This window comes from Camelina sativa, chromosome 17 (genome assembly GCF_000633955.1).
Source record: "Camelina sativa cultivar DH55 chromosome 17, Cs, whole genome shotgun sequence".
Taxonomy (NCBI): Eukaryota; Viridiplantae; Streptophyta; class Magnoliopsida; order Brassicales; family Brassicaceae; genus Camelina; species Camelina sativa.
In genome coordinates, this window is record NC_025701.1 from 12,161,985 (window position 1) to 12,180,665 (window position 18,681).

Genomic DNA, 18,681 nt, shown 5'->3' on the forward strand with positions numbered 1-18,681 from the left:
TTATATGAGATTCTATGAGATTTTATAGTAAACTTTGAATGATTTTAAAATATTTTATAACACCAAAAAAAGAAAACTCTATACCAAACGATTGTTCTCGTGTTTGTTCTCTCTCCTTGCATCGCTTATACACCACGTCTTCATATATTTTGTATTGTTTGTTAGTTAATTATCCCATTGTTTGAAGCTTGTCTTTTCTCAGTTAATAGTTGACCTCTCGTAATTTTACGTTTCATTGAACAAAAAAAGACACTGAACCACTAGGTTGTAGGTCGTTTGATTGCAAAGATTGATGAAATTATTCCCGCATCGTGCATATCACTAAATGAGAGTTTTCAAAATAGAGAAAAGATAAAAAAAAACTTTTACGTCTCTAGACAAGAACCAAAACAGAGAAAAGGAAAAAGAATTACCCAACAATGGGAATGAAACAATCTAAAAATAAAGCATAGTCATAGTACTGCATCATGACAGAAACAGAGATGAACTTCAAGTATGATGATAGTAATTGTGTAGGACAGAAGAAAGCTACAGATCGATATATATATATATATGCACCAATAATTTAACCCTAATAAGAAAACAAAATATAAACCCCATAAACTCAAAAAGAACAGCCCATAAACCATGATCCACTGGCAAATTGCAGTACATAAACCATCTTCTCAGGTGATCTCCTTTCTCAAAATCAGTTACGCCTTCCCCTATGCTCTCCACTATACTGCAGAAATATCCATGGACACAATACCAGTATTCAAACCAGTTGTCTATTTCTTAACTCAATTCACAAAAAACTACACCATAGAAGACACTTGACCAATTAGCAAAGTCTCTAACACTTGACCAATGCCTATACCAAGAACGGAGACAAATTCAAATGTTGCTAAATCACACTAGTCTTATGCTAATTGCTAAACACCAGAACAATGTTGCTAAATCACACTAAGAACACTCAATACCACATCAAATTCTACACATATTCGAAACTAAAATTTGGTTATAGACAGAAGTAACTTATCCTGCAATTTTGACTGCTTCAAGCACAAAATGAACAAACAACCTTGAAGAAGTAGAAGAGGAAGAAACAGAGCTTCTTCATTCACCTAACACCGAACTCACCGGTCTTCACATCTTCCCAATATCCATCAAACAGAACTTCTTCATTCACCTAAAGTGATCTAACGACATTTATTAATCTAGAGAGAGAGGATTCGGAGGATTGTACAGAGGATTGGGAAAACATACCTTGATGATTCTTCAAGGAAGATTACTTTTGGCCATTGGATTCGATCGATTGAAGGAGGAGAAGTTACGGTTTTGAGAGAGAGAAAGAGACGATGATAGGGATTATCGGTTGGGTTGTGTTGACTGTTTTTTTTTTTTTTTTAAGAAATCCTCTGAAATTCCACCTCATAACATATGATTTTGGTACTCATATTTTTCAACTAAAATACAAACCAAAATCTTCTAGAATCATTCAAAGTAGCAGCTTTTAAAAAAGTTGTGTTATTTTGAATAACAGTAGATTTCAAGTAAGTTTTATGAATCTTGATTGAATAACAAGGGATTGTAAATTATTTTAAATGATTTTACATAAATCTAAGTTGAATAACATAGGATTTTAAAATATTTTTAAAAATCATCAATTGAATAACAACTGATTTTAAAAATACTCTACAATCTTCTAAAATACAAGCTTAATACCCCCTCTAAGAAAATCCTTTAAGATTGTTTCTTAGGATTTACAAAAGTTTTGTGGTTGTGGAAAATGTAGAAAGTTATTATTCAAAAAAATGTAGAAAGTTAAAGCATTCTCAAGAAATGTTTTCTTAATATTTTGCTAGCAGTCTTTCCAAAAATTTAATACATCAATTGTAACGGATATCAGTTATATACACCCGTTAAAATTATGGCTGATATAAACAATACTCAACAAGATTCCTTAGTCCTCGAAAAAGAAAAGGAAAAAAAGATTCCTTAGTCCTCAACAGTTCTTTTGGATTTCCTGAATTCTTGTCTTTTCTTTGTATCTACCTTTCTCATTATTGCTAACCTGAAATTATTATCTCGATGGGTTCCATTGACAAATTCTTGTCGGGACAAAAAAAAAGATGGTGTATATATTATGTTTTTGATAAAAAAAACGACTAAAATTAAGAATAGTGTTTCCTCTTGTGGGCTAATGACTCTGGGAACATTCTTGTAGTCCACCGGTATATGTTTCTCTTGTTTGAGTCTTGTATTCTACCTGTTGTAATCTACCTTGGTTTGTGAAACTAATTTATCAATAAAATTTCAGATGTTAAAAAAAAAAAAAGTTAAGAATAGTGTATATTATGGGACGAATTTATGGGGCGTGATCATTTGTCTTGTATAGATGGACACCGAACGGGATTGTCTCTTTTTTTCTTTTTTTCTTTTCTTAAGGATAACTGTGATTCCTTCTGTTATTTTTTTATTAAAGCTTAACAATACAACACACTCAAATTTATTGGAAACAAATTGCAAGATTTATTAGTTTCTTATTAGTTTTTCTTAAGGATATCTGTGATTCCTTCTGTTTTTGTTTCTTATTAGTTTTTCAAAAAATTAGTACATTACACAGTATGGATGATCCGAATGAATGAGAAATAACCCCAAAATGAATAGGAATATAATACATAATTCCTTTTTAAAGTTGGTTTTGGAATTAAAATCCTATACAAACTCCATAAACAGATAATATCTGCATTGAAAAATACAACATACTAAAATTACATAAATACTTATGATGATCTAAGACGGTAAAATATAAAAGATCAAACACACGTATATCCGCAGTAATAACCTAGATCGTGAGCTTCTTTGATCTAATCTCTTCGAGGACTCTTACTCATGACTTCTCCTCTTCCTCCTCCTTTCTTCGACGTCTCGTCAACCGCAGCAGTAACAAATTCACCTGACCTAACCATCGTCGAGTTCTTGAAGTCATCAGATTCGTTCCCACTCTATCTCCTAATAGCGATGATCCTTTACATCTTCCAACTCCGCTATTGTCGCTGCTCGGTTAAGCACAAACCAAAACCCTTGAAGAAAGAGATTTTAAAATCTCTCCCGAAACTGACATTGTCGTCGCGTGAATGTGCTGTGACTGTAAGGGTTTGTAGGTGTGTAATATGTCTTGAGGATTACGTGGCAGGTGATGTGGTGCGGGTTTTACCACAGTGTGGACATGAGTTCCACGCTATCTGCATAGACAAATGGTTTCAGTTAGGCTCCACTTGTCCTTCCTGCCGAAGCATCCCAGTTTTTGTACCACCACTTTGAATGTGGTGTGATCCGTGACCCTGATTAGAGTTTTTCCCTAAAACTTGTATATATTCTAACGTTGTTGCTATTTCTTGCTTTGGGGTTCTTGTTTCGATGAGCCTCTGACATCTGTTTCTCCTACCTTTGTTTTTTAAGAGCTGGATGAGAACTATGGCAACATAACACTTTTTTAACTTAGGAAGTATGAACCAATTCGATGTAAACCAAACCGTATAGATATGGTTTTATCTGTTTACCTTTTGGAATTAGGCTAACACTACGATGACAAATTTACAACAATTTTTGTATCAAGCAAATCTTACATTTTATTTCATAGCTTTCTTACATCTTGTTCCACAGCTTTTTATTTCTTCTTAGTCGTCGAACTTTTGTTTTATACAGATGATCCCTTTTACGGTTACCATATATTCTCATTAGTCGTCTTAAGTAAAACTGTAAAATAAATCTCTGAATTCTGAAGCCATATTTTATCTTAACATGGCTTTGTATTGCCCACATGCATCACATGTCTTTGGTGTTATATATATAACCCCCACATCAACTTTATTTTAAATTGTATCAAAATCCAAAAGTTGACACAGCAACATGTCCATGTCGATAAACAAACTCCAGTTATTCAAGGAAAAACATCCAAAGTGCAAAACCAAAATATGAGAAGACCCGAGTTTGGGGGGAAAAAGCAAGGCAACGAATAAGAAAATAAATATAAGAGAGCTTTCTAAGGCTCACGAGATCTTTAGTATAAGTCAGAAGTTTTTTTTTTATATACATCCCGCAAGCCTAACCGCCATCAGGAGACTTCAATATCAACACCTAGCTGAAGTAGCCCTGCATTCACATTTCCTTTTATCACACCTCTATAAGAACATATCAAACTCACAAGGGAGACAACAGTGAACAAACAAGATGACCAAACCTTGATAACAATGGCCTCGACTTCACATTGACCTTATTCAAACTGATTTGTTTCACTGTGGTTGTCACCTGTGTGCCATTGCTTTCAAACAGCTCTTCACTCAAGTTTTTAAGCCCCTGAAAAAGATGGACGAAATATTGTGATCAGTGTTTCCAAGTGTTTCCATATAAGTCTGTTGGAATAATGTGAATTAAGTATGGAAGTTTCAAGCTGACAGGTCTTGTCAAATAAGAAAAAAACACCTTTGTTTCAACATCTGCAAGTAAATTACGAGCCCTCTGGTTTACAGGAAGTTGAAGCTGTCCCTGTAAGATGAAGTTAATTACTTTGTGAGATAAACAACCATACAATATATTTGCATTCCAAAAGTTAGATATAAAAGAAAAAGGATACAGAACACATTAAAATTCTAACACCAGAGACAGGTATATAATTATACAGAGGAGAGAAATAGGGAGATCAATTCGATTTAATTTATCCCCCTATTCGCTTACCATATCAGGCAGCTTTGTGCTCTTGCCTCCTAAATAGTTATACAAGTTTAGCATGACAACATTTGTGACATCCTGCCACCAGAAAGAGAAATGAAATCAGTACTGAGTTACCAATTGCAGGTTATTCTCAGGCTATTAATAGATACTAATAGAACACAAAAAGATGAATGTACCTGCTTATATTCCAGCGTGTCCAACTTCCCATCCTGCCAAAAAAAAAAAAGTTTAAATGCCAAAGTAATTAGGAGAGATACTAAAAGGAATGAAATGCCCTAAAGGAGAATTCTGATTCCTTATCTAAAAACTATTGACCTTCAGCATTTCTCATATATGGCTTAAAAAAATAAAAACAAGACTCACCAGTCCAGTAATTAGATTATGCAATGATTCCAAGTCCATCTCAATTGAGTTGATATCCCCACGAGCCAAAATGACCTGTTTGGCAAAAAACACAAGAACATTACACTGGTCAAAAACTGTTCAGCACACTAATACAGATTCATAACAAGGAAAGCCAATTGTTCTAATCATAGGAAGTAAAGAAAAGGTAAACATCATCATGATTGATACCTGGTTATTGATTTCCTTGGAAAGATCAATCTGCTTTTCTACCTTATCATCCATATTCTGAATCTTTTGCGTTAAATGCCTTTTTGCAAGCTGACAATAAAACCATTAAGAACCAACTTAATCCCTGCAGCTTAATATATCACCAGAAACACCATACGTAGAGCAAAAAAAAAAACTCACCGCAAGGGCCGCAGAAACTTGCTCCAGATTCTTTGTCAAGTTAGCCACGGCATTAGCCATGTTGGCTTTTGTCACATACATAAGGTCAGTGAACGAGAGTCCCTAATCAGTGAAAAAAATCCGACACAGTGTTTAGTTCCCTTTTACAACATCAAAATCTCCTTTAATAGTAGCAGTGCGAACGAAGAGCCGAAATCACAAGAATCAAAAACTTAAATCGCACCTTCCACCACATATAACCATATCCTAGAGCTCCCAATGCAGCAGCAGGAACAGCAAGAGCTTGTAGGTTTGCTAACAACAACAATAAAAAAAGAGAGACTGATGAACACAAGATTCTCCTCCAACAGAGAGAAAACAAAACTACTTCAGAAAAATCACAATTCCCTAATCTTAAAACATACCACCAGAAACTCCATCCATGACTGTTATATGCTGCTGAGAAGCTAGATGTCGAACCTCCATAGCTAATCGGCGAACCTTTTAAATTGAATAAAAAAATCAATTCCACCATTTCTCAACCAATACTCCTAAATCCAAATGGACAACGGAAACGAGCAAGTAGTACCTGAGCAGCTATGGCATCAGAAACATCAGAATCACCTTCAGATCCTTCTCCAGATTTCTCCATTCCCTTCACCAGACCCTATTACCGAAAGAATCAAATAATTTCTAAGGAGAGAAACCAAAAAAAAAACACAGAAGAAATCAATAAAAGTAAGTACCTGCAATTCACCCAACAAATCGGACAATTTGCCGTTCTTCATCATGATCGTACCAGTATAACCTTTTGAATCGGGGAAACGTATCAGATCCCAAAAATTAGCAGCGTAGCAGTAAGTAAGTTAGAAACCGAGTGAAAAAATTACCTGCTCCGGCTAAGAGGAAGATCCTGGATATACCAACTCCGGCTTGCATCGCCATAGCTCCGACTGATTTGTTACACCGCCGCCGAGTTATCGAGCTTTGTGTATCTCAAAATCGGGAATTTTGATTTTAGGTATTATTAAAGAAGAGGAACTGACTTTTTTATTTTTATTTTATTTATTTTTTTCTCGTTTTTTTTTTTTTTTTTNTTTTTTTTTTTTTTTTTTTGTGTCGGGAGAGAGAGAGATACGTGCAAAATGCTAATGCTATTTTACTTAGAAACGACGTCGTCTTAAACTCAATTTCAATTTCAATTTCAGCCGCCTCAACTCACGGCGAGCATTGCCGTGGTCGCCTTGAACAATACGTAAAAAAAAAATCAGGTCGTCACGTGGCACGGTTGGTTTAACCGAAAACTTAAACCGAACAAACCAATATATTTAAACTGAAACCAAACCAAATCAGGGTCAAAAAGTTTTGTGTAAAAAATTCATAAAACCGAAGCAAAATAAATCAGAATAGTTTAATCGTATTGATATTCTAGTTAAAATTTTATTTTACATTTACATGTAAATCATACCTTAAGTAAACTAATTTATTTTACATTTACAACTGAATGTCGCCTTAAATGAACTAATTTTTTTTGTTCAAGGTTTGATATATATATTTTCTACCTCCTAATACAAGCAATTCCAGATTTTTTTTTATAAACATGTTGATATAAATTTAAATTTTAAAACAAAAAAAAAATAAAAACCAGCACAAATTATCTCTTCAATTTCAAAAGTATAATAGAGGTGTAACGTAATGTTGCATCCCACTCATGTTTTCCGGAGCATACCTCAATATTTGGGATTTTTATTGGTAGATCATCAAAATGATATTCCTGATAAGGATTTGGATTGGTTGATTATCAAGATGATATTCTTGATATCTCAAATCTTGTGGTAAAAATTTTGATCGGTAGATCATCAAGATGATATTTTTTTATAAGGATTTGAATTGGTTGATCATCAAGATGGTATTCTTGATATTCTCAAATCTTGTGGTAACAATTCTGTCATCTTTTCATGAAATTAACCAATGAATTAGTTTTACAGACATCTAATCCGATTTAGGTGTGATTACAATTTAAATGTGGGAGCAATGCAATTTTGATATAATGTGATTAGTTAAATTTGAGAATGGTAATGTTGTTTGGATCCCATGTGAGATTACCTTATATTCTTGAATGACAAATTGATCTAAGTGCTACATGAGTACAATTAGAAAAATATAATACTAATATATATTTATTTATTTTTATTTTTATAATTTTTAAACATTGATTCAATATATAATATATGAATAATAATAATTAAACAAAAAATATATTTAATTAATTGTCATATTATTTAGATATATCAACAACATCTATTTAAGAACATAAAACTATAATTGATAAATTTGGAGGAAACCTTAGAAGTGAAATAGTTTCTCTCATTTTATTCATTAGCTTTTAGGCTTATATTTATACAAAGATATAACTTGTCTAACAAGTTCTTTACATATTCAATAATGGTAAATCTACTTATTTAGTAATAGGAGAATATTACACAAATGTTAACTTTCCATTTAACTCGATCTCGTAATCTCCAAGATCTCCTCATGATAATCAAGAACAAATTGGACATACGACAACAAATGAAGTCAAATTCTTACCGAAGTATCGACAAAAAAAAATAACAATTCTTATTTTTCTCATATCTAAAAATGCTAGTTTCATGAGCGCATATATTTTTGGATATGAACTTTAGGTAAGTTTTATCGATGTCTATGGTATATATTTTGTCTCATGTCTTGTCCGAAAAATGTTGGAAATTGGTAGGAACAAATTAATAGTAATGGTTTGGATTACAAGTACCTGAAAATGTATTGCTCAAGAACGTGTGCCCATCTATGATTAAATAATCTCTATGATTTTTTTTTTTTTTGAACAAATAATTTCTATGATTAAATAAATAAAAAGTGGCTTAAATGAACAGCAACAACCAAACAACCTTCTGAATAATCTCTGGATCTTCCTGACCACCATTTTGTAGAAGAGTCATTAAGGATTTAACAATGCGTGGAAGGAAGCTAGACAAAACAGAAACAAACGAAATTGGTTAGAACTTACACAATAACTAACTGAACAATGAACCCGCAAGTGAAGCTCTGAGTACTTGATCCTAAGAAAAAATGTCAAAACTATATGTACTAGTACTAGTGACTCTTTCTGGCCATAGGATCAGTTTATGCAAATGCAAGAGAACGAATGGAGAAAGCTTGTCAACTTACAACATTTTGTGAGGTATGCATATTAGGCAGAAACTAAATCAACTCATAGATGTGAGAACCTAGATTTCCCTGAGTTCCATAAGTAGTCCCAAAGCATCTACTTCCACTAAGCGACATAAATATATCATCACATTACTCTGTATTCAAAGTATATGTACAATGTTTGGAATGCTCTAACATTAGAAGGGTGACAAAGAAGTTGAATCCTTATTCTGTTATTGCAAACCATAGAAAGGCTTCCAAAGAAAATCTTGCTTTCATATGTAATCCAGACACAAGTTTTGAGAAAATTAGTTCCTTTTGCAAGATAATCAGCTCCAGACACTGAACAAGCGCCAACATCTCTTCATTTTTTTTTGAATTTAATGTTAAATTATATTCAAAAGAAAAATAAACGTTTTACAAAGTTTATGTGGTAAAAACCTTTAAAACAGTTTTAAAAGAAAAACATTTCAGTAGAATCTGGCTTTAAACCAAACTTGAATTGATGTGCTTTCACCTCCTTGGAGTGTGCTTAGCCGGTTGCGGACGTACTTGTCTATCTGTTTGATCAGGTGCTCAGCCGTAAGTGGATGTTCGCCGTGCCTTCTTCCATTTATTTCTGGCCAAAGTAGATAGATGGTAGTTTGAAAGGTATAACCCAGAATGAAGTGTAACAGGTGATCTCTTGTTTGCAAGCAGCCGTTTCACTAGCCCTTCCCACACCAGCTGTGAATAAGAACATTGAAAGAACAGGTGATCTCTTGTTTCTAACGGGTGATTGCAGAAGATACAGCTTGCATTAGTCTGTGGAGACCATTGCTGCAGTCTATCCCCTGTTGTGACTCTGTTTTTGAAAATCAGCCAAGTAAGAAAAGCATATTTAGGAGTGGCTTGTGAGAACCATATCACTTTGTATTCAGCGAGCTGAGGGCGAGAGATATGGATGTGTGACCAAGTTTCCTTGGTATTGAAGTTGTTCCGGTAAGTGTCATTTTTCCCCTTCCATAGCGGTACATCCTGTATCTCACGAGAGTGTTGAAGCTGCAGTTTCTCTATCTCATCCTCTACAGTGTTAAGTAAGCTGAACCTATGTCGCTGTCTCCGCTGCCGAGTCAATACGTTTGCCACAGTGCTTGTCTTTGGGATTCTGAGGTCAATAAAACCTCTTTCCCCCAAGACATCATATAAACATCCCAATGAACTCCAGTTATCAAACCAAAAAGAGGTTGATTCACCATTATGCACTTCCATCTTGATGAACTGTTTAGCTAGACTTCTGTATTTCAAAAGTTTCCGCCAAATCCATGAGCCACACATTGTGTTATCCTTCTCTGCCCAAAAAGAACCACTTCGTATCAGCGACCTCTTCACCCAATCAACCCATAGGGAACCTCTAGCCGATGAAATCCTCCAAATAAGCTTAAGCATACTCACTTTATTTGCAACCTCAATTGATCTTAGCCCCAAGCCTCCTTCACTCTTAGGCAAACAAACATCAGACCAAGGTACTTTTGTTTTTCTTGCATTCAAAGAAGGTCCTGACCACAGAAAAGCTGAACATAGCCTATCAATCAACATCTCTTCATTTATATAAATAAAATTTGCAGTTGTAATTAGTTCCTGCATTTAACATACCAAAATAAAGATAACGCTTCTCTGGTCACCCTTAATAATGCTCATAGGAACAAACTAAAGACAAAAACAGAGTACCAAAAACTTTCATATGGAATAGAGACAAAACAGGTTCAGACAATCAGTATAGTTGCCATTCATTTTTCATGATTCAACCATATAACAGGTAATGATGCAAAAAAATGGGATCTTAGCCTGAAACTAGCATCGTAAGTTCCTAGGATACAACACAGAACAAGACCAGAAGAACACAAAAAAAATATTGAAACTTAAGAAAAGTACCCGTTTTTTCCTTCTTATAAAGCCATACCAAATTAGGTTATCAAACCGGTCGAAAACCGGTTCTGTAATCCGGTTCGATTAAACAACACCAAGAAAATATTTGGAAATAACTGATTCAAAAAGAAACCATGATTAAAATTTAAAATAATAAAACCGCTGCAATAATGCCATAATGGCACCAAGAGTCCCCCCAAACACTTCAGTGTTGTTATATACAAACCGAACAAACATTTTAATAAAACAAATGTGTTTTTGGTGTATTAACAACAATGAAGCGTTAAAGGGAACTCATGGGGACATTTGACTCTCTTCTTCTAGCTCTTTGATCGATCCTAATAAACAACACTAAGTACTTGTGCCTATTTATATCAGTGCAAAGTGGTCTCCGATTCTTCCTTCTTAGTTCTCAATTTGACAAAAAAGGAAAAAAACTATAATGGGACCAATAATCATATATTCGAATCTAAAATCAAAGAACGTGTGGAAATTTGAAAGAGATGAATCGAGTCGAAATTATAGGCTTCGTTAGATAATTGACCGAATATTTATATATTGTGTCCCTAAGTTTACTTGAAATGTTTTGAAACGACAGAAGTATTATATTCTCTGCATGGGACTATTTCCTCTGATATGTCTTTTCTCCTTCATTTTTTTACTGCCACTCACAAGTCACCACAACAATGCTCTTAACTAATATTCCCTATTGAAGGTTTACAGCAGTGAATTACAGTTTATATATAAAATAAATATTATAGTGAATTACTTATATACATATAACCTACAATGAAAAATGGTCAGGCCATTTAATTAAAGTTAATTTCAATTCCCATGCAATGCGGTTTAACAAATTATAGAGTGTGGGATTGTTAACACTAAAATGAAACGTAGTTACAAGAAAAAAAAATAACAAAAGAGTTATTTTGTGTAGTATTTTTCTTTGCAAGAAGTATTTTGTTGCAAATAATATATACTAATAAATTTCTGCGGTAATTGTCGTGATCTATGAATGTAAAACATAAAAAAACTAGAGAATGATTAATATACGTTTTTGAAGTATTTGTTTCTTTTGATGATCCTAAGAAAAGAAAAGAAAAACGTTATATTAAGATTCATATATATCTCACGCTAGTCATATCAGTTAGTTTTGAGAAATAAATCTGTGAACCACTTGCAAAAATCTGGAATATATGTTAATGTAATGCAGCATTAGTAATGCTCCTTCCTTATTTCGTCATGCATATAAGTCAGTAGTTAATTGATTCTGATCACATCATCTATTTGACTTCAGCTTTTCAGTGCAATATATTGGTACATATATCCTACGATCGATTCGCCACATATTATGAGCAATCGATTTTTGTCTTTTTATATAAAATAAACCAAAGCAAATGTCAATATATTAACAAATTTCTTGGATTTGTTTGTAGAGAACTGATATCAACATTACTAAGAGAATACCAAATTAAATAATGGAGTTGCATGCGAATGTAGTGAAGACAAAGCAAGAACTAGTATGGGTACTATCTATAATAAGGATATAAAAAGAATCTCCTTTATATCTTGTGAAAAGCCTTGAGGACTTTTCATTAGAAGTCATATTCCTTCTTGCTCTTTCCTTTAACCCCAGTATGCGTCTATATTCAAAATGCTTGTCTTGGTCATCTTCCTTTGATCTGACCTCTCTCTCTATCTCTGTCTCAATTCTCAAATGATATGGGGAATATCCTCTAAGTCTTCCAAGTATATATATAGATAAGAAACGTAATTTATTTCCATCTTCATTCGTATTCCCATATGTACATCCAAATAAATAAAAACAGCAACATTCCAATAAATTAATATATTAAAAACATCTTAAGCTGAATAATAATAGTATACTACATTGATAAAGTTCATTGTATGCAATAAAAGCTTGTGCATAGAACAATGCATGTCTCTGTGGCAGTGTGTGTGAGTATATAGAAAACAAGAAGACAACAACAACAACAAAAAACTGAATCGAAAATCTCAATTTTAAATTCTGTGTTTTACATTTGGGCAATGAGAACAAACAAACGGGAATACAACATATATACATACATATAGGTTAGCAACATAAAGAGGATTAAAATGGATAATGTTAACTAAATAAGTTGTGAGCTAGTTGCAAAAATTTCGAATCCATCAAAGCTTGTGCATCATGAGTTCCCTAGTTCGATTTTTACAGAGAGAGAAAATGTTCTCCGAAGGGAAGATGTATCTTCGACTCGGATCTATGATTAACCTTAGAAGAAATAGTGGTTTCCGTGTCTTGTATAGTTTTAACAATGTCGACCGTGCTTGAATGGTAAAAGAAACAAATAACAATCACAATATGGTTAAATTAGCAAACCATACGAAATACAATAATAATCGGAAAAAAAAAAGAATTAGACGAAGAGCTTACTAATCAAAAGAAATTATAAAACACATGCAACAGTCGCCACTTCAACGCCAGAATGTCACCAAGAGTCCCCCCAAACACTTCAGTGTTGTATATACAAATCGATCATACATTAAAGAGAAAACGTGATTTGAGCTTTAACAATGAAGCGTTAAAGGGAACTCATGGGGACATTTGACTTGCTTCTTCTTGCTCTGTCCTAATATAACTAAACAACACTAACACTACACGCCTATTTATACGTAACAATGCAAAGAGTCTCCAAATGCTTCCTTTCATTTCCAATGAGATTATTTTTATAATGGGACCAACGATTTATATATTCGAATCATATAATTAAAGAACGTGTGAAAAAAATTCAAAGATGAATGGAGTCGAAATTTTGAGTCGCGTTCTTAGATATATTTGATTATACGTCCTTTCAATTTTGCATGAAATATTTTTGAAACGACAGAAAATTCTTTACATGGACTCTTTCTCTGATGAGTCCTTTCTCTCCTCTTTTTTAATTAGCACTCATCATATGCCCAACATAATCTCCTATCGATGATTTAAAAATGATCAGACCATTTAATCTCCCATGCAGTGCGGGTAAGCGCACTTTACACTGAAATAATACTTTTTATTTTTTTTCTTAAAGTACACTGAAATAATATGCAATAATATTGTCAGAGAGTGGTATAATGTTATAGGCTCTTTTGTGTTTTGGTAAAATGTTAGTTTAGCTATATTCATGTCTTCAAGAATAGCTTCACTGCAATTTTTTAACCATGGTTGTAACACCCGCAAACCAATTTTTGGTATTTTGGTAAAGGTGTCGATCGACACCACAGGGGGAGTGTCGATCGACACCACAGGGGGAGTGTCGATCGACACCAGTTGTGGCCGGTTTGGTCGGTTCAATTTTAATTGTCCGGTTTGCGTGGTTGGTTTAGGGAATCCCTAAATCGAGTTTTTAGAGGTAGAAAACGACCTAGGGTCGTGTTATTTGGAGTTAGTCGCCGTTTTTGAGAGAAAAACAAAAGAGAGAGTGTTCTTGAGCTTTTGGGAAGAGATTGAGAGATTCCTTGCTGTTCTTGGGAGATCTAAGGCTGGGGAGGTGTTAGAAGCTTGCTAGGAGTGAGGGAATTCGTTCTTGTTGGTCAGAATCTTCTTGGAAGAGGTGAGTGCATGACCATGGCTTATCTAAGCTAAGATCTCTAGATTCTATGTGATTTGGTGCTTATGTGGTTGTTTCTTTGAGTTCTCTATGATATTTCGTTGCTGTCTGGGCTGGGTTTGGCTTCTGGGAGTGCAAGGAGCGGATTGGAGAAGCTTGGAGGCGAGATTCGGAGTTTCTGATCGAGGGAAATCGCTGCTCGGCATCGGTGTCGGTCGACACCAGTTGGGGTGTCGGTCGACACCAACGCGAGGACGGCTCGGGACTTTAGCGAGTGTCGAACGATGCCATGTGGAGGTGTCGGTCGACGCAAACTAGGGTTTTCGGGAGTGTCGGGCAGGGTGTCGGTCGACACCATTTTGGTGTCGGTCGACACCAGATAGTCAGTGTCGATCGACACCATCTGGTGTCGGTCGACACCCCTTGTTCAGTTACGATGGACGTTGCATGCTATGTATATTGCCTGGTTTGTTTTATCGATTGTTGTTTGTGGCATGTAGAGATCTTATTGCTTGTGTGTATAGCCCAGTAGATGGGAGGATTGCCTCACTGAGTGTTTATCAAATACTCATGCATCTCAATTTGTGTTTGTGGTGCAGGTAAAGGCAAAGTGTGATCGTGGAATCAAAGGCAATGAAGAGGAGGATGTTCTAGGGACTTGATTGTATGGTTATCTGGCATTGTTAGGTTGCTAGAATTGAGTCTTAGAGCATTGTTAGGATTGCTGGTTGTTTGATTTATGCTGTTTGGGATTAATGCTGGATATTACTTATTTGGTTATTGGATATTGTTTTATTGGATATTTATTGGTATGTTGTTCCGCTGTTGGATTGTGAATGTGGTTAGGTGGCTAGTGGGTATGGGACCACTAGTTGTAGTTAACTATTATATTATTATTTATTATTTATTTATTAATAAAAAAAAAAAAAGGTCGGTCGTTTCATTTTGGTATCAGAGCCCTTACGGTTCTAGGTTTGGGTTCACTAGGTTTCTGTTGTAGATGTTTGGGATTGCATGTCTTGATTGATTATGTGAGTTAGTCAATTGTGTGTGGCATGAAGTCCTAGAACATCCTCTTCGAGCCGAGTGTGTGATTCCACGGTGAGTTTATGTTTCTGTGTTATAATAGAAATTGTTTGCTTAGCCTTCTGTTCATGGTAGTGCAGATGGTTAGAGAGGATGCTGTGACTGGTCGAGGTCGTGGACGCGGACGTGGTCGTAGACGTGGTCGTGGTAGGGGTAGAGCCCCAGTGGTTAGTGAGACCGAGGACCAGAGTGTGACAGCTGAGGGTGTTGGCGAGTCGCAGGATGTTCCGGGGGATTCCGTGAGTGTGGCAGGAGGGGGCGGTATTGATGCTCCAGTGGCCGGTGATGCTAGGGTCCCGGGTGTGGGGGTCCCAGCGGGTGGAGTCCCTGGTGTTGACATTGCGGCTTTGCTAGCACAGTTGTTAGAGCGGTTACCACCTGTGGTACCGGCTCGGGCTCAGGTAGTGCCACCAGTGGTGGCGGAGGAGCGGCAGCCAGTGGTTGCGGATGTGGGAGAGCATGGACGTTATTTGGCTATGCTCAAGGAGATGAAGGGTCTGTTCACTGAGAGGTTTTTGGGTGGTACAGATCCTACAGCTGCGGATGCTTGGAGGACGAGTGTGGAACGTAACTTCCATACTCTGAGATGTCCTGTGGAGTTTTGGGTGGACATAGGGGTCTACTTTTTGGGTGGTGATGCTGAGTTGTGGTGGAGATCCGTGGTTGCTAGGAGGGTGCAGAGGGAGATGACTTGGGCTGACTTCGTCTTGGAGTTCAACCGCAAGTATTTTCCTAGGGAGGCATTGGACCGGTTGGAGGTGCAGTTCCTTCAGATATCTCAGGGGACGCGGTCAGTGCGGGAGCTGGACTTGGAGTTCAGTCGACTTCTATGTTATGGGGGTCGGGCCATGGAGTCTGAGGAGGCTCAGGTCAGGAGGTTCATGAGAGCTCTACGGGATGATTTGAGAGTTCATTGTAGAGGGAGGTACTATGCTACGCGTGCAGAGCTGGTTGAGACTGCAGCAGAGATTGAGGAGGATATCCGGGCACAGTCAGTGTCGGTTACTCCAGCAGTTCAGCCTAGTAAGGCTCAGCAGCAGGGTGGTTCTAGCAGGGGCGGTAGGCATGCTCAGGGAACCAAGAGGAAGTGGGAGGCTACGCAGAAGCCGAGTGGTGCAGGTTGCTTCGGTTGTGGGAGCAGAGATCACAGGGTTGCTAGTTGTCCCAAGAGGAGTGTTCCGTCGACAGGACCTCGGGTATGTTATCACTGTAGGGAGACAGGGCACATCAGGCCTTTTTGTCCCAAGTTGCAGCCGGCAGCCGTGGCAGCGTTGCAGCAGGTGCAGCCTGGTGGTCAGCAGGTGGCACGGATTGAGCAGGGGCCTCGGGTTTACACGACAGCTGAGACTGGTGGAACCAGTGCCGGGGCGATCACAGGTATATTTTCTGGTACTTAAACTTTGTGAATTTTAGTAGGTTCAGATATTATATGTTTCCTGTGATAAAGTGTTAGGTTCTCAACACATGAGGTTTGTGTAGGGACCTTGTTGGTGGGCGGGTTTAAGTCCCATGTTATGTTTGATTCTGGAGCTTCGCATAGCTTCATTACTCCAGAGTGTGCAGAGTGTGCGGGGATCAGCGGGGATCCTGGAGAGCGTGCAGGAGTTGTCAGGGTTGCGGGAGGCGAGTTCCTGAGAGTGATTGGACGAGCTAGAGGAATTGATATTCAGATCGCAGGAGAGTCGTGGCCAGAGGATTTGCTTATCAGTCCAGTGGAGCTGTATGATGTTATTCTCGGGATGGATTGGTTGCATCGGCATAGGGTGCATTTGGATTGCCATCGGGGTAGAGTGGAGTTTGAGCGTTCAGGAGGGAAGTTGGTTTTTCAGGGTATTAGACCGACTTCGGGGAGTCTCGTGATCTCAGCCATTCAGGCTGGGAAGATGATCGAGAAGGGCCGTGAGGCTTATCTGGTTACTATATCTATGCCAGAGTCAGTGGGGAAGTCTACGGTTAGCGGTATTCCAGTAGTGGAAGAGTTTGAGGATGTGTTTCAGTCTTTGCAGGGATTACCACCATCTCGGTCGGATCCCTTTACCATTGAACTGGAACCGGGGACGACACCGTTATCCAAGGCTCCTTACAGAATGGCTCCAGCAGAGATGGGAGAGCTGAAGAAGCAGCTAGAAGATTTGTTGAGTTAGCGATTCATCCGTCCTAGTGTATCACCGTGGGGAGCGCCGGTGTTGTTTGTGAAGAAGAAGGATGGGAGTTTCAGGTTGTGTATTGATTATCGGGGTTTGAACCGGGTCACTGTGAAGAACAAGTATCCTCTTCCTAGGATCGATGAGTTGTTGGATCAGTTGAGGGGTGCTACTTGGTTCTCCAAGGTAGATCTGGCGTCGGGTTATCATCAGATACCGATAGATGAGGCAGATGTGAGGAAGACTGCTTTCAGGACGAGATATGGGCACTATGAGTTTGTGGTGATGCCCTTCGGATTGACTAACGCGCCAGCAGCGTTTATGAGATTGATGAACAGTGTGTTTCAGGAGTTTCTGGATGTATCTGTCATCATTTTCATCGACGATATCCTGGTCTATTCTAAGAGTCCTGAGGAGCATGCAGTGCATTTGAGGGCAGTTATGGAGAAGCTGCGGGAGCAGAAGTTGTTTGCCAAGTTGAGCAAGTGTAGTTTTTGGCAGCGTGAGATGGGCTTTCTGGGTCACATTGTTTCTGCAGAGGGGGTTTCTGTAGATCCAGAGAAGATTCAGGCTATCAGAGATTGGCCTAGACCGCAGAATGCCACAGAGATCAGGAGTTTCCTTGGATTGGCAGGTTACTACAGGAGATTTGTGCAGGGGTTTGCAAGCAGAGCACGTCCTATGACTAAGTTGACAGGGAAGGATGTTCCTTTTGTCTGGTCAGAAGAGTGTGAGGAAGGCTTTGCAAGCCTGAAGGAGATGTTGACTACTGCGCCAGTGTTGGCTTTGCCTGAGCAGGGAGAACCCTATGTGGTTTATACAGATGCATCTAGAGTTGGGTTGGGTTGTGTTCTGATGCAGCATGGGAAGGTGATTGCTTATGCTTCGCGGCAGTTGCGGGTGCATGAAGGCAACTATCCTACTCATGATTTGGAGATGGGTGCGGTAGTTTTTGCCCTGAAGATTTGGAGGTCTTATCTTTATGGTGCAAAGGTACAGGTGTTTACAGATCATAAGAGCCTGAAGTATATATTCACTCAGCCTGAGCTGAATTTGAGACAGAGGCGGTGGATGGAGCTTGTGGCAGATTATGATTTGGAGATAGCCTATCATCCTGGAAAGGCTAACACGGTTGCAGATGCTCTGAGTCGGAAGAGGGTAGCTTCGGCTCAGGAGCAGGAGATGGAGTCTCTGGTAGGGGAGATCAGTGCGTTGAGCTTATGTGCTGTTTCACAGGAACCGTTGGGTTTGGAAGCAGTAGATAGAGCAGATCTTCTGAGTAGAGTGCGGTTGGCTCAGGAGAAGGATTTGGGGCTGGT

General features: G+C 37.7%; 1 protein-coding gene across 1 annotated transcript; it reads right to left on the reverse strand.

Annotated features, from left to right (window-relative positions):
- On the reverse strand, positions 3,816-6,487 carry LOC104756830. Its single transcript, XM_010479478.2, has 13 exons — positions 6,339-6,487; positions 6,195-6,256; positions 6,038-6,115; positions 5,874-5,949; positions 5,693-5,763; positions 5,470-5,571; positions 5,290-5,379; positions 5,080-5,154; positions 4,893-4,925; positions 4,720-4,791; positions 4,468-4,530; positions 4,226-4,341; positions 3,816-4,137 (listed from the first exon to the last, which is right to left on the reverse strand). The coding sequence occupies exons 1-13, from the start codon at positions 6,391-6,393 to the stop codon at positions 4,116-4,118; spliced, it is 915 nt and encodes a 304-aa protein (XP_010477780.1). The 5' UTR covers positions 6,394-6,487; the 3' UTR covers positions 3,816-4,115.

What these genes read in the sequence shown, in the direction of transcription:
- LOC104756830 (XM_010479478.2), bottom strand. Translation starts at nt 6,393, where the DNA reads ATGGCGATGCAAGCCGGAGTTGGTATATCCAGGATCTTCCTCTTAGCC. An exon ending in ATTTGTTGGGTGAATTGCAG is followed by an intron (nt 6,116 to 6,194) that starts GTACTTACTTTT and finishes TTTCGGTAATAG; the next exon opens with GGTCTGGTGAAGGGAATGGA. An exon ending in AAGTTTCTGCGGCCCTTGCG is followed by an intron (nt 5,380 to 5,469) that starts GTGAGTTTTTTT and finishes TTTTATTGTCAG; the next exon opens with CTTGCAAAAAGGCATTTAAC.